Source organism: Anomalospiza imberbis, chromosome 2, assembly GCF_031753505.1.
Source record: "Anomalospiza imberbis isolate Cuckoo-Finch-1a 21T00152 chromosome 2, ASM3175350v1, whole genome shotgun sequence".
Classification (NCBI taxonomy): Eukaryota; Metazoa; Chordata; class Aves; order Passeriformes; family Viduidae; genus Anomalospiza; species Anomalospiza imberbis.
This window is the reverse complement of record NC_089682.1, coordinates 51,791,507-51,805,775: the sequence shown is the minus strand read 5'-3', so window position 1 is coordinate 51,805,775 and position 14,269 is coordinate 51,791,507. Positions and strand designations below refer to the sequence as shown.

Below are 14,269 nucleotides of genomic sequence, written 5' to 3'. Positions count from 1 at the left end.
CAAGTTTGGGCAGAGATGTTCATGCCTGAGTTTAGAGTCAATGTTTGTTGGAGTCCTAGTTCTCCAGGACAGCATCTCATGTATTTTTTTTCCTTGCTCCTCAAAAACAGGTGGATTTTTCCAAACGAGGACTATCTCCTTCCTCAGATGCTGTAATGCATCAATACAAGCAAAGAATACTCCCATTTTTGGCACTAGAGTGTGGTAGGGAATATCCTGGATGTACCTCAGCTGAATTATCATTTGGCATCTGTTTACCTCTTCTGTCTTGATATTTAAGTTTGAAGTGTGTGGCTGAACTAAATCATTTAGCAGTGGGAACTTGCTCAAGATTTTAGTTGAAACATTTAATGAAATGTTTATATTTGTTGTATTGGTTTGTCTCCGACAAGCCTGTGAATAAATTATATTGGCTTGGGAAGATGCTTGACAGCTGTCAAAGAACAACAATATGCAGTTCCAATTCTCTCACATGACATCTATATAAAATTTTTATTTTAATTATGGCAGAATTTCTGGAAGACTTTGTGGTTATCTTCCTCAATCAAACCTGAAGAAAGCACAAACAAGTCCACTTTAAAAAGTCTTTGAAGTTGGTAGGAATACTGTTGTTGCTTTTAAATAAAATTATATAGAGAGGACATTTAGGAGTAATGCAAACAATCACAATATGAACATAAACCGTGGTATTTGTTATTTTCAGAATGTGAGGATTGCAAGAGTACTGAAAACAATTTATTTTGCTGCAGCTATGTAGAGGAATTGCAATTTGGGAATTAGGGGGAGGGCAGTGTGGTTTGGAGAGGTGCCAGCTGAAGGGGAGGAGGCTTGTGTTTTCACCCAGTGATTCCTGAGCTTCGGTTTGTTTCAAGCAGGCTGGACATACCTGAAATAACTTGAGAGATCAGAAAAATATGTGGCACGGGCTGGGGAATGATGCAGGTGTGTCCCAGCAAGGGACAGGGTGTGCCATGGTGTCTTTGCTGCATGTCGCTTGGCTCCAGCTGTGTGCAGGGTGGCAGGTGGGGGTGAGGAAGAGAGGGGGAGTGTATCCCCAGGTCCTGGGGTGCTGGAACAGGTGACACTGATGGTGGAAATGGAAGAAACCACAATTTCTTTACCAACTGGCAGAATGGCTCTTAATTTTTTGTATTTCCTTTATTTTTTCCTGAGATTTTGAAGATATCTTTGCTTGAAAATCTCAATACAAACAGGTGGGGTTTCACTTAAGAAAATAGTGACAGTATTGTCTTTGTGTCTCTACCAGCATTTATTTCTCCTGGTTATTTCAGTTAATTAAAAATGTTTGTATGTGATTCTGCAGCCCCAGACCTAAAGTGATTTAGGTCAGTAGTAATTCCACTGCAAAAGCTGCTGTGGCAAGGATTTTTGCAGACATAGCAGTGTTCTCCAAGGTGTTGTGGAGGAGCCCCTTGTAGATCATGGACTGTGAGAGCCAAGGCCAGCAGAAGTGGGGGGCTTCCCCTTCACCCTCAAAATCTGCCGTTGCCTCCAGAGCTGGGGCCCCTGGCTCTCCCAATGGCTGTTGCTGTGGTCCAGCTGCATCCATGTAACATCTTGCAGGATGCTGTCCAGGAGGATTTTTTTTCAGGAGAGGTGTTGAATTTGTTCCAGACACTGTGAGGAGAGTTCTTGTGGTGCAGACTGCATCCTTCTGCTTCTCCACCCGTTTCCAGTTCCAGGAAGTGGGTAGGGAGCTCTGCTTTTGAAGATGTGGTTATTTTCTCTGCTTTATTTCATCTCCAGAGATACTCTTCCTACTAATCTAAACTGATTCTTTTCCAGTTTTTCTAGTAGGTTTTCTGCTTTTTTGGGGAGGATGGGATTTGGATTCTAGCTGTAGCAGAACAAACAAAATAATTGAAAAGAAAACGCAGCTTCATGGCAAAGAAATGGTGTCTCCCAAACTCTTTGTACGTAAAAAAAAATCCCTTTAATCTTCTTCACTTTTACCACATCAGCTTTTTGATCTCCCTAAAATATTTTTTTAAATAATATTTGGTGTTCTCTATGAATTTAATATGTTCTCTACAACCATTTATCCACATCAGCTGTTTATTTTTATATCCTAATAAGCCTTCTCGTGGTATGGCTGACTTACTTTTCAAATTAAGCAGTATTTCAAGGATATTTTTCTCCCACTTCTGTGCTCCTGCCAGGGGTGTTGAGTCCACCACAGTTCTTGTCCCTGAGTGACTGGGTAACATTTTGAATGAAACTTGTTCTCTCAGGATCAAGCCAAGATCTGATGCTGCTGATAAACTATGGGGTATTTATAGTGGGTGCTTGTTGTTGTTTTTGGGTTTTTGTTTGTTTGGGGTTTTTTTTTGTTTGTTTGTTTGTTTTTGAAAGCCCAGCTGCAGGCCAGTAGCATTTCTCCTCTATAATAAGCAGTGGGCCAAGTCATGAATTTTTCTCCCCACAAGATGTTTTGTAGGATCCTGTTCCAGCCAGCCCTGTTCCAGCACCTGCTTCACGCACATCATTCCTGCTACTCTGCCTCGAGGACAGGTCTTGCTTTGAACTTCATTCAGGCAGGAACACCCATGTGTAGTGTGTTTCTCAGCAGTGGTCACAGATTAGTGTTTCTTCTGTCTGGGCACACATTTTCACAGGTGTTTTGCTGTACCAAAGACATAACTTGGGGCTTTTAGAAAAAAACAATTGTGCTAACACCAAATATTTAGATAGTTTCTGAGCCTGAGCTGCTATGAAGACTTTTTTTACCTTTTTGCCATTCCTAAAAATGAAATCTGCACTGAAACTTCCCTTTAAAAGCTATCCAGTGTTTTTTTAATCATATCAGAAATGAAGCTGCCAGTTTTGAATCCCAGGGTGCTGCCAGATTTATTTCTGTGTCTGATAATGGGGTAACTGTGTAGGTCCCCAGTGTCTCCCATAATTTTTCTATCTGAAGTCAGATGTTCTCTTCCCTTCTTACTCTCTTCCTGTTCTCTGGCAGCCTGCTGAATTTCTAGACAGCAAAGGTGCTTCTGCATTTTATCTGCCATCCCTCTCAAAATGCTGCACTGTCAGACAGACACAGCTCTATGCACAGAACAGGCAGGATGACATACATTGGCTGAAAGCTCTGTTTGGCTCAGACTTTCAGGAGGTTTCTTTGTTGGGAAACTCTTTTTTCCTCTGCTGTAATAATTAAGGGAAGTCACAGACTATTGCACTAAATATGAATCTGAGGGTGCCTAAAAGCTGTTACTAAATGACATTTCCATTGACTCTACTGATGGTGTTAATGCAGAATCACAACTCTGGTGTTTATTAGCATGTGGTACTTATTGTTTCCAATGCCATACCTTCCTTTTTAGCAATGCTCTGGGGGAGAGTATAAATACCTTCACTTTTAAGTGGACTCTGATTTTTAAGAACATACAAAGCTCAGCATATGTTTTTGGTATTGAGAAATACTTATTTTATTTGCCATTTGTCTTAAGTTTTATATGCCTTTAAAGTGCCACCTGTATTTTGAGGAATTCTTAAAGTTGTTTCAAGTGAAATTTTGAATGCTACATATGGAAGGAGATTATTTTCCTGTGAATAAACTGTTAAAGACAGTGTCCTCAGACTTATTTTTGCAAGGCTGGTGCTCTGCATGTGAGTGTGGTGTGTGGGTATGCCCAGGGCTGTTGCTATTGATGTGCCAAGTAAATGGTGTTTTCAGATACGGTATCGAGTTTTGGAACAAACTTTAGTGCTTTGTAGAGCAAACAGCTGAAAGTTTTTGAACCTAGGCGGGTTAAGTTGGACTGTGGCTAGAAATCTAACTCCAGGCTGAGTACAACCAGAGCTGGGACATGTTTTTTGTGGGTAAGATCCAAGAGCAGCATCCTTGTGATTCGAATTTTTCATTGTTTTTTGAATCATGCTTGTCTTACTGTGGACTGTGGGGGGAATGCTAAAATAAGAGACTTAGAACAAAGAAGATGGTTTGAGATTAAAGAATTTCAGAAAGTGAAAATGGCTTTAGATACAGAGGGAGAGATGCTGAGGGCTTCAGGGAGTCCAAGGGAGATTTGGCTAACAATTATTCAGTGCATTCCTTTCAGTATGGACAGTTCAGGAGTTCACCAGCTTGGACGAAATGTTTGTTTTTTGAGGTGAGGTGGGGAAGCCACATCAGGAGAGCCAGCACCTCTCATCCTGGGCAGTCAGTTCTGCCTCTTCAGGCAAAACAAGCCCTTAGCAGCAGCCTCTGATTCCTTGGCTGCCCCTCTGCCTTGTTCAGCTGCACTCCCATGTTGGCTCATGCTGAGCAGTATCTGTCCCCAGGGGCTGCCTGAGGGAGCCCCTCCCTCTTTGTGTACCCCCCAGACCCTGCTGTGCCCTTGCACCAAATGGGACCTGTTCCCTCTCTGGCTTAGAGCATGTTTTGCCAGGAGATGGGAACTAGAGAAAAGGGTATATCTCTTAATTTCTTCCCCCCTATATATCAGGCTGTCAGTGGTTTCAGAGAGCCATTGTGGTCTGATAAATGAGTTCAGCAGGATGAAGGTTCCGTCTGATAGTTTTGAATGAAGACAGAATTGGTTTTTGGTTTTATTTTTAAAGATATTTAATAAGATATTTCTTTCAAATCAGTACAAAAATTTTAAATACAAAATTATTTGCTTTTGACATATCTCATATATTCTGGGAACACACTGAAGTCACCAGTGTCTGGTAAACTGTCTGTCCATTCCTGCCACTGTTCCATAAAATTTCTGAGATAAAGCACCACATTATATCACTGGAGTCCTTAGTCAATGTTAGACTGCATTAAACTCTGCATTTAAATAATGGTAATGCCAGTTAAATCCAATCTTAGTTCTGTATGAAAAAATCTAGTTCATTTTTGAATCAAAAGCAGTAGCAGTAGCTAAAGACATTGAAGTGATGAGCACTTAACTCCTTGAACTAGCGCAGCCGTGTGTGATGTGCAGCACTGTACAGGGAACCACAGCAAGGGCCACTGCCCTTTGGAAACAGAACACTTGCTGAGGTGAGATTAGCACCATTGATGAGCAGACAGAGACTTTGTGCACAGAAGTCGCTGTCCTCAAGTACAGAAAAGTATTGAGGCCTGCAGGTTCTCCTTGACAACTGGTAACATATAAATAAGGACTGGAAATCAGCTTTTAGATAAAACCAAGTTCTTGGATAAATTTGCGTGATCACTATTGCCAGTAAAGTTATTGGTTGATCTCAAGCAAAAAATCAGTTAAGCAAACAGAGCTACTCCTGCTTTGCCTAGTCATTGAAGAGCAAACTGATTCAGCTTCTGCTGAGTGGCAGAATAGGTGTCTCTTCTAACAAGCCAAATGGGTTCTTGGTACAAGCACAGAAATCCAAGCAGATTTATGCCACCCTGAAGTACTAACATGTGTTGGCCAAAATGTCTCAATGACTTGGCACAAGTAAATGAGGGAGATTGACTTCATCTACTTGAGCTGTGAGACTAGAGATTGGAGACTTCTCAAGTGCTGTGGCATTTGGAGGTGAAAACAATGCCTGCTGAAGTCAGTGGTGACATTTTAGGTCCAATGACTGCTGGAGAAGGCTCAGGGGGAATGGTTGTGCCATCAGGTTTCCTCTTCCATCATAAGTAAATTGTTCAGGAAAAAAAACACACCTGCAGGATTATTTTATTACAGGGAAAGGGAAATACAAGTCTCCAGCTAAGAGAATCCTTGCTTGTCAGGTAGACTTGCTGTAAAAAACCCAAGAAAACCCCCACCCAGACAAATAAGCCACTCAATTTTTAATATAATTAGAGTCTGACCTACTCTGCTTTAAGTCACTGTTTTTCATCTCATAACTATGATCAATGCAACAGGAGTGAGTGACATACACTGATTTGAACTTTAGTACTTGAATTACTGTGAATGAAATTAAGTAAGCATGGCATTGCAGAAATATATAATGTACAGCTAATATGTCCCCCTTGGGTGCAAAACAACTGTTTATGAACCTGATACACTTCTTTAGTTATGTTCACCACACCTTTTTTTAATAACTAGCTGTGCATAATGTTAAACTTCGTTTTTTTTTTTTTTTGGTTTTGTACAAGATGGTCCAAAGTGGTCATAAAATGCATCTTTTGTTGTATAAAAGTTTGAAGCAGAGGAGAAAGGTTTTGATTTTGTGTGTGTGTTGTGTGTGTGTCTGTTTTGTTTTACATGGGATACAATAAATACCCTGAAAAAGACGAATGAACGTACTGCCCGGCATAGAGTCCTGCCGCCTGCTCGGATGGCATCTGAACGTAAACCTTGTCTCCGTGCATCAGCGGCACCACGGCACTGCCCGAAGCCTGGTCCAGGAAGCCCTTCTTGTACTCGTCGTAGGTGTACATGAGCGGCTCGTTGTTCTTGTACAGCGCTACCCACACGTTGGCGCCTTTGCAGTGGACGTGGTAGGCGAAGTAGTAGACGCCGGGGATCTCGCAGGTGAAGATCCCCGTCTGGGGGTTGTAGTTCTGCCGGCCGTTGTACAGGAGCTTGTCGAACTTCACGGGCACTCCGACGCGGGGAAAGGGCGTGAGCAGCTCTGCCGTGAACGCGGGCATCTCGTAGACAATGCCGCCAGCCTTGCCTTTCTTGCCCTTGTAGCCGTAAGGGGGCTTCAAGCCTTCTATCCCTGGCCCCACCTCAGGCAGGTACTGTCCCACGGCTGGTGGAGTGGGCGGGATGATGACCGGGGGACCTGGGGGCCCGGGCGGTCCCGGTGGCCCCTGGAGCCCCGGCTGGCCAGGAGGACCGAGCGCCCCAGGCTTTCCCGGGGGTCCCTGCAGCCCCGCAGCCCCAGGTTTGCCTACCCCAGGGAAGCCGGGGGGGCCGGGCATGCCTGGCTCGCCCTTCGCCCCTGGCAGCCCGGGGGGGCCGATGGGACCGCTGGGGCCCGCGATGCCCGGGATGCCCGAGGGGCCCTGAAGCCCCTGGGCACCGGGGAGCCCGGGTTCACCCTTTGGCCCCACAAGCCCCGGGACACCCGGCAGCCCTGGCAAGCCTTTGTGTCCGGCCTCCCCCTTGGGTCCTGTGGGGCCCGGCAGCCCCCGCAGCCCAGGGCCACCCACCTCCCCAGGAAAGCCTGGCTTTCCTGGAAAACCCTGCAGGCCGGGTTCCCCCTTGGGGCCGACTGGTCCTGGTGGCCCGACGGCACCCCCCTCCCCTTTAGGTCCCGGGAAACCGGCGGCCCCCGGGGGGCCCATGATGCCCGGCAGGCCTGGCTGGCCGGGCTCCCCTGGTGGCCCTCCCATGCCAGGTGGCCCCGCGTGTCCCTTCTCCCCCTTCGGCCCCATGGGCCCAGGCAGACCACCCACACCTCGCTCCCCTTTGGGCCCGGGGAAACCCGGCTTCCCGACTCCAGGGAGGCCGGGGGGCCCCGGCAGGCCTGGCAATCCCTGCTCCCCTTTGCCGCCCGGGAAGCCGGGCTGGCCGGGCATGCCGTCCTGGCCTGGTTTGCCAATGCCAGGCGGGCCGGGAGGGCCTTGGATCCCGGGGGCCCCTGGAGGCCCCTGCAGCCCTAACTCTCCTGGGGGTCCGGGTTTGCCCAGCGGTCCCTGTGGGCCAGGGAAGCCAACCATGCCGGGTTTGCCAACCCCCGGCAGCCCCACGGGGCCGGGGGGACCAGGCAGCCCAGGTGGACCCTTCAGACCGGGCAAACCTGGGATCCCGACCCCCTTCTCTCCTTTTGGCCCTGGGATCCCAGGGATTCCCGGTGGCCCCTTCATCCCAGGCTCACCCTTTGGCCCTGGTTGACCCTGCAGCCCCGGAGCACCCGCCTTCCCTATGCCGGGAAGCCCATGAGGCCCTGGTGGTCCTTGCGGTCCGGGTATCCCCATGGGCCCAATCTCCCCCTTCGGCCCCATCTCCCCTCTTGGCCCTGGGGGCCCCATGACCCCTGGTTTTCCTGGCATCCCTGGCAACCCCGGCTTTCCAATTCCTGGGTATCCTTGTGGGCCTGGTTTTCCTTTGGCTCCTGGCACACCATGACCTGGTAATCCTGGTGGCCCGGGTGGCCCTCTTGGTCCAGGCTCACCCGGGGGGCCTTGCTCACCCCTCAGACTGCGCATGGGAATTTCTGGATCGGGAAGAAAAGAAGAAAGGGGAGAGAGATAAAAGGTGAGTGCAGTCACATCTTCAAAAAACAGGCAGTTTTGAATTGAATATGCTTTTTATGATGCCTCATGGTTTTGTGGTACACAGAGACAGTTAGTTGAGTTACAGGTTGGTGTTGAGAATGAAGAGGATGTTACTACTGTTTTTCATACTCCCAACTTCCATGCATGCTTCTGCTTCCACAAAGTAATTACTGTGCATCATATGTAAAAGACATTTGTGCTTTGGTGGTGTTTTCTACCTATACAATCTTAAACAGCAAAATCTGCATTTTGTCCCATGTTGATGTAGACCAATCTACCTTTAAGAGGTTTTGCAGGAAACTCAGTGCTCTTGTGCTGTGGGAGGAATCCTGGCATGAAAGTGCTTTTTCTGGAGTGGCGTAAATGAGCAAGATCAATTACAAAAGATTGTATTAGTAAGACGTTTATACGTAGGGTTTGTCTGTATTTTTCCCAAGGCTTTGATTCCCATTAGAATATTACTGGAAACCTGCAGCCTTAATCAGTAGAGCTCTTTTGGCCTAGCCATGTCTAGTTATGGCTCTTCTAAACACTTTGCAAAAGGTTTGTTTTGTCCAAACTCACATTTTTATGTATGTGACCACTGATCATTGCAGGTCAGGGGGGAGAAGTTGCGGCTGGGGTTGGCTATTTTTCAAGCTGCTGCTTTTTGGGTTAACTGGAAACACTTTATAGCTCTAAAATGTGTAAAGAAGCAAGAGATTTGCGGAAGGACGGGAGATGAGGTTTCAGGACAACTGTTCTTTGGAAGGCAGAAACTTTCCCTGTGTCTGTTGTGTTTTATGCACATCAAAAATCTTTGCTCATGAGATAGGTTGATTTTACTAAAGCCGGTGGTGCTCATTCAGACAGTCCAAAAATAGGCCCTGAAATCTTCCATTTTCCTCTGAAGTCAGTGGAGGCTGTGGTTAGCTGGGGCTTCAGTAAGACGAAGTTACCCAGTTTGTCTGCAGTTGCACAGACGCTGGTGGTCCTCACAATGATTTTATGACACTGGCTGTTCCTGGTCACCCTTTGTATTTTGGACTTTTTTCATGTTTTCTTAAATATCTTAATACTGTCCAAACTTTCTTTACTGAATAGGGAAAGGGCTTGTACGTGCAGACTTGTGCATTAATCTTCTGTACTTTCAATGCCTCTGTTACACCCATAAATAACCTACAGAAAGAGGACTCTAGAGTCTGAAGAGCAGTTGTATGTTTTTATATGCAGACCTCAAAATCACAGGGTCTGGACAAAGTCATACAAAACAGTGACGTTCCCATAAATTCAAACCTTGGGGCTCTTAGTTCATATGTCTGCTTTTTGCATTGAGAGTGGGAGCAGATCCAGACAGGACCATCATCTGAAGGAAACCCCATCAGAGGGTCTCCTACAAACAGGTGGGATGACAAGGTTTTTCCTGGAGTTGAACAGCACCTGAGCAAACCTGTGTGCTGGAGGCTCATTGCAGGTAGGGCTGCTCAGAGGTGTGCTGCGGCCCAGAGGATGACTGTGGTCTTGTGCTGGTGACCCTGAGGTGTCCCACAGCTCCCATGAACCTGTTTTGTCCACCTGTGGCCAGGTATGAGCCTGGCCAGCCCTTTGGGCATAAGGGTGCTGTGCCCAGCCTGCAGCAGCAGCCTGCTCCAATGTTCAATTTCCCCACGGCAAACAGTGCTCTGGCACGCCAGATGGGACCGTGCAGGAGTGGAGAGGGACGTGCTGACCCACCTTTCTCTTTCTTGGGAGCCATATCCTTGCCGAGCATGGGCATCTGTGGGACCTCCTTCCTGTACTGGGGCAGATGGGGGTACTCCTTCCCGTAGGGCATGTGGGGCACCTCCTTGCCCAGGTGCTGCATCGGGATGCCTTCTTTGCCCAGCGGCATGTGAGGTACTTGTTGTCCGAGGGGTTGGTACTGGGGCACCTGAGGTGGCAGCTGCTTGATCCCATAGTAGGCACCACCTTGAGCAGACCCCACCAGCTCTAGGTAAATAGTGACAGCCACTGCCAGCAGCTGCACGGGGAAGAGCAGCATGACCATCACCTGTGAAAAGCACCACAAAACACACAGTTGGAAGAAGTTGTTTTTTCATGTTGTGCATTCCCCACTAGGGCAAGCTGTTCTCATTTTCTGCAGCAAACTGGACCTAAATCTCTGCAAAGTGGCCCTGGTTTGTGTTCTACCCTGGAGGATATCCTGCAACAGGCCTGTATCTGGTTTACTGGAGGCTCTACTCAAGCAGTACTATTACAGCAAATGCCCTTTTATGTATTTAGTTTTATGCCACGCCAGAGGAGCCCTCTGTGGTTACTCCACACAGGGGCCTGCTCCCAGTTTGCTGTCTTCTCACCTGTGTCAGTGCCACAGCACAGCTTTGAGGAGCTCTGCTGCAAGCTCTGGCACGGGGGAAGAGCAGGCAGGGGATGTGGGGATTTCCTAAATGTGTTCTTCTCAAGGAAGCTGTACTGTCAGTTCCCCTTCTGATTTCCACAGCAATGAAAGCTCTGTTTCTGAGCTTGTATCTGTGCCTGGGATTGTGCCCTGTGGCTGCAGTGTCCATGGGCTGTCTGTTTCTATCACGGCTCCTTGCCAGCTCTCCTCTTAGCTGGGCTGGGATCCTCTCGGCCCCCTTGCAGAAAAAGTGGGCCTGCTTAGGCCGCCACCGCTCCAGGTAGGATCAGCCAACCCAAGCCTTTCTCTGGGAATGTTCAACCATTTTCTAAAGGTCTCCCCCACTGCAGATCCTGGCCTATTGCAAGGCAGCCCATCCCAGCATCTCACCAGTCCTGCTAACAGAACAGAACAGGGTTGGGCTTGCTTTCTTTTGCTTTATCAAAATGTTAGCTGGGGATTTATTGTCCTGCCTGCTGCTGGCTTTTCTTTTTGCAGTTAAGGGCATTACCATCAGCTGAGCAGCAAATTAGGAACAAGGAACTCCCTCAAGTACTGCAAATTAGGGGAGAGCATGTGGTAAAAAGAGACTCTGTGTGTTGGAGTATTTGCCCCACAACCAAATTTGGCATGCAACTCCTGCCCTTTCCAAATACACATGGCAATTGCCAAGCCTGATGGCTGTTGCCACTGTCCCTTTTTTTTACCATGCAAAGATGCCTTGCATCCAAATGCACCCAATGTTATGAATAAGAAACTACTCAGAAGTGGCAGAGTGTTTACTTATCGGCCAGCGCTAAATGGCTGTTAATCACCCATCGTTCACCCCAGTTAACTACCTCGTGTTCAGCCCTTGTTAATTACCCCAGTCCATTCCCTGTTAACTACCTATGGTTCAGCTCTTGTTAGAAATCCTTTTTCTGTCGGGTCGGGTTTCACACCTGCTGCTTCCTAGAAAATGGAGCCCGGACCGTGAGGGGGAGGTGACATCAGGAGCAACATGCAAATGCAGACATACACCGCATGCAGCACTAAAAACCCCTAAAACAGCGAGCCACAACGGAATGGGAGGACTCAAGCTACCGCAAAGGGTGAGCAATCAGTCCTAGTGTCCGCGGGAACCTCGCTGAGGTCTCGCTCTCCCCACAGAGACACATGCTAGTATGAGGACCCCTGACCAGAACTGCAACTTCGGAGTGCTGCCGCTCCCGTGAGGCTGGAATCCCCAGCTCTGACTGCGTGTCAAGCGGACAAAGCTGCGCTCCTCCTCCTCCGTGCCACTCCGGGAAGCAGCGGCGACCCGTCGGGCCCCCATCCGAGCTGATCACTCTAACAAAGGCATTTTTAAGGAGAACGACCTCCTGCCCTTTTCATATCACCCAACCTGAGTGCATTTCTTTGTACTCCACAGCTTTGCCAAACTGCTTGTCAGGACTGGCTCCCAGAATCTGCAGTGCTCTGGTGTGATGAGGGCAGCCTGAAGAGGCAGCAAGGGCTTTGTTTCACCTGCTTATTTTCCTGTCCTTCCCCAGCAGCCTGGCTTGACATAGAGGACAAAAAAAAGTAGCTCAGTCTATGGCAAAGGGGCTCAGCACTGTGCCCTCATGTCTGGGAAGTATTGTTTATGGGGAGAAACTTTCCCCTATGTGTCCTTCAAGTTTTATGTTTTATTCCTGCTTGAAGTTTTCTATTCACTTTGTGTTAGCAAAGCACCTGGGGAAACTCTTGCTGCTCTTTTAAAACATTTCCCCTTCATTTTGCTCTATGAGATTTAATCTCTAAATGGAAATCCGTGTATTATCTTTACTGAAGGTGTAAGTGGAGGCTAGATCAAAATGGTGTAGTTGAAACAAGCAGAAGGTTATTTTCAACAATGATCATATATAGACGAATGAACTACAAAAAAGGTGGAAAAATGTGTTAACAGCAAACCAAACCTGTTTAAGAAAATGAAATACTATGAATAAACACCAGATGGAGCATATGCTGCACAGCTGAGTTTCTACAGTCACTTTCCCTCCCAGGAATTCTTGGACATAACCAGCTGCCATGTGGCAAAGAAAACCAGAGCCAAGATGTACAGGAGTTTGTAAGTGTAGCTAAAGCCCAAGCACAGTCACTCATCCTTGTTCAGCAAAGCATTTCAGCAAATGCTTCTCCTCCAGTGAGTTTAATGTAGCTTTTAGCCCACAGCTGGCTGTGCTGCTGTGAGCTAAAGGATTAGGGCCTTGGGATGTGGTATTTCTGCTTAAAGCTCAATGGTGAGCTTTGGAGTGGGAGGACAGCCTGTGCATGATCAGTTACTGTGGCTTGGCTGGGGTGGTGTGACTGAACTAACCCACTGCAGCTTCATCTGGGCACATGCACCCTAAGCAACCTTTTGGTTTTTGGTTTTTTTTTTTTTTTTTTTTTTTGGTGGTGGTGGGGGGAACGGGGGAGGCAGGAATAGGTCCCCCTTGTCTTTCTTGGCCTTACTGCTCCTTTCTGTACAGAAGGAGTAACTTGCGACAGTTTTGCCTCTCTGTAGCTGAATAGGGTAATGCCTGCCCAAGTTTGCAGGAAAAATCCCAAATACTGGGAAATTTGCACTATTCTCGGCATCTCTCTCAAAGGAAAAACATTATCTGTATGAAGGGAGAAATGCAGTGAAGCCTTTAAAAAAATTATAAAATACTGGATGATATAGGACTGTTTTTGAAACCTGTTAGTATGAAGGGCAAGGTGGATTTTGAAGAATGAGGTTATTAAGTTAGCGTCTTGGCTACTTTGTTGTTCTGGTGGCCAGTTTTTTTTGGGGGGGGTTTGTTTTTTAAAAGAAGATAACTTCAGTGGAATAAGTAGAGGGGGAAATAGGTAAAATTCCTTTGGATGAGATTTTCTCCTTGTTTTTATTACAAAACATGGACTTTGTGTGCGAGTGGGAGGTATTTGAAATAATTGAAAAAGCTTTCCTACGGGGAGACATCAGCCTGCCTGCAGCTCAGGGTGAACTTGGCCTCCTGCTGCTCGTGCCAGGCTGGCCTGGCCCTGCCAAACATCACGCAACGCACCTGCACTGGAACAGGCACGGCCATGAGGTACACGAGAAGGTTTTGTGTACGCACATGGAAATTTTGAGGGAGATCAGGCAAGACTTGTAGAGATAGGAAGGCTCCAGAGAAGGAGGTGATCTCACCACATCTGTGTTTCCTGTAGTGTTTTTTGACTCATCCATAACCCAACCAGTGTGGCCTGGAAATGACAGATTGCTTCTCATCTATTGATTTTGGCTGGGGCTGTGACTAGCTGAGGTGGAAGGTGGGGGTTTATTTACTGAACAACCTTGGGCTAGATGGGACTTGGCTGACATCTTTGTGGGAGGAGGTCAGAGCCTCCCCTGTGGCCTCGTGAGCTGTCTGGGGCTTGGGGTCTGCCGCAGGTACTGGAGACACAGCCTGTGTTTGGTTCTGTCTGCCCAGCTCGTCTCCCCCTGCTCCCAAAGGAAGGAGGGATCAGACAAAATTAGTCTTGATGAGCGATGTGGTAGAGTCATATGTGCTGCTGCTGGATTACTGCTGTCAGATACCATCACTACAGGGAAAGCCTGCCCAGAAGCATGAGTGATGCCAGAGATAGTCCTCTGAGTTTCTTCTCTTTGCCTCTCATCCTGCTCAGCATCTCTAAAAAGTTATTTATGTTCTGAGAGAAGTTGAAGGTGTGTTTTTTTCTGCCTTGCAGTTTGTTTCTGAATGCCT

The 14,269-nt window shown here is 47.4% G+C and overlaps 1 protein-coding gene across 2 annotated transcripts in view; it reads right to left on the bottom strand.

Moving 5' to 3' along the window:
- Window positions 1-4,458: 4,458 nt before the first annotated feature.
- Window positions 4,459-14,269, bottom strand: part of COL8A1 (collagen type VIII alpha 1 chain) — an 87,889-nt gene continuing 78,078 nt past the window's right edge. For both annotated transcript variants that reach the window (XM_068180987.1, XM_068180988.1), the window contains 2 exons: window positions 9,872-10,187; window positions 4,459-8,097 (listed from right to left, as the gene is read on the bottom strand). In XM_068180987.1, the coding sequence (XP_068037088.1) occupies window positions 6,191-8,097; window positions 9,872-10,184 (2,220 nt within the window). In that variant the 5' untranslated portion in view covers window positions 10,185-10,187 and the 3' untranslated portion in view covers window positions 4,459-6,190. The remainder of the gene's footprint in view (window positions 8,098-9,871; window positions 10,188-14,269) is intronic.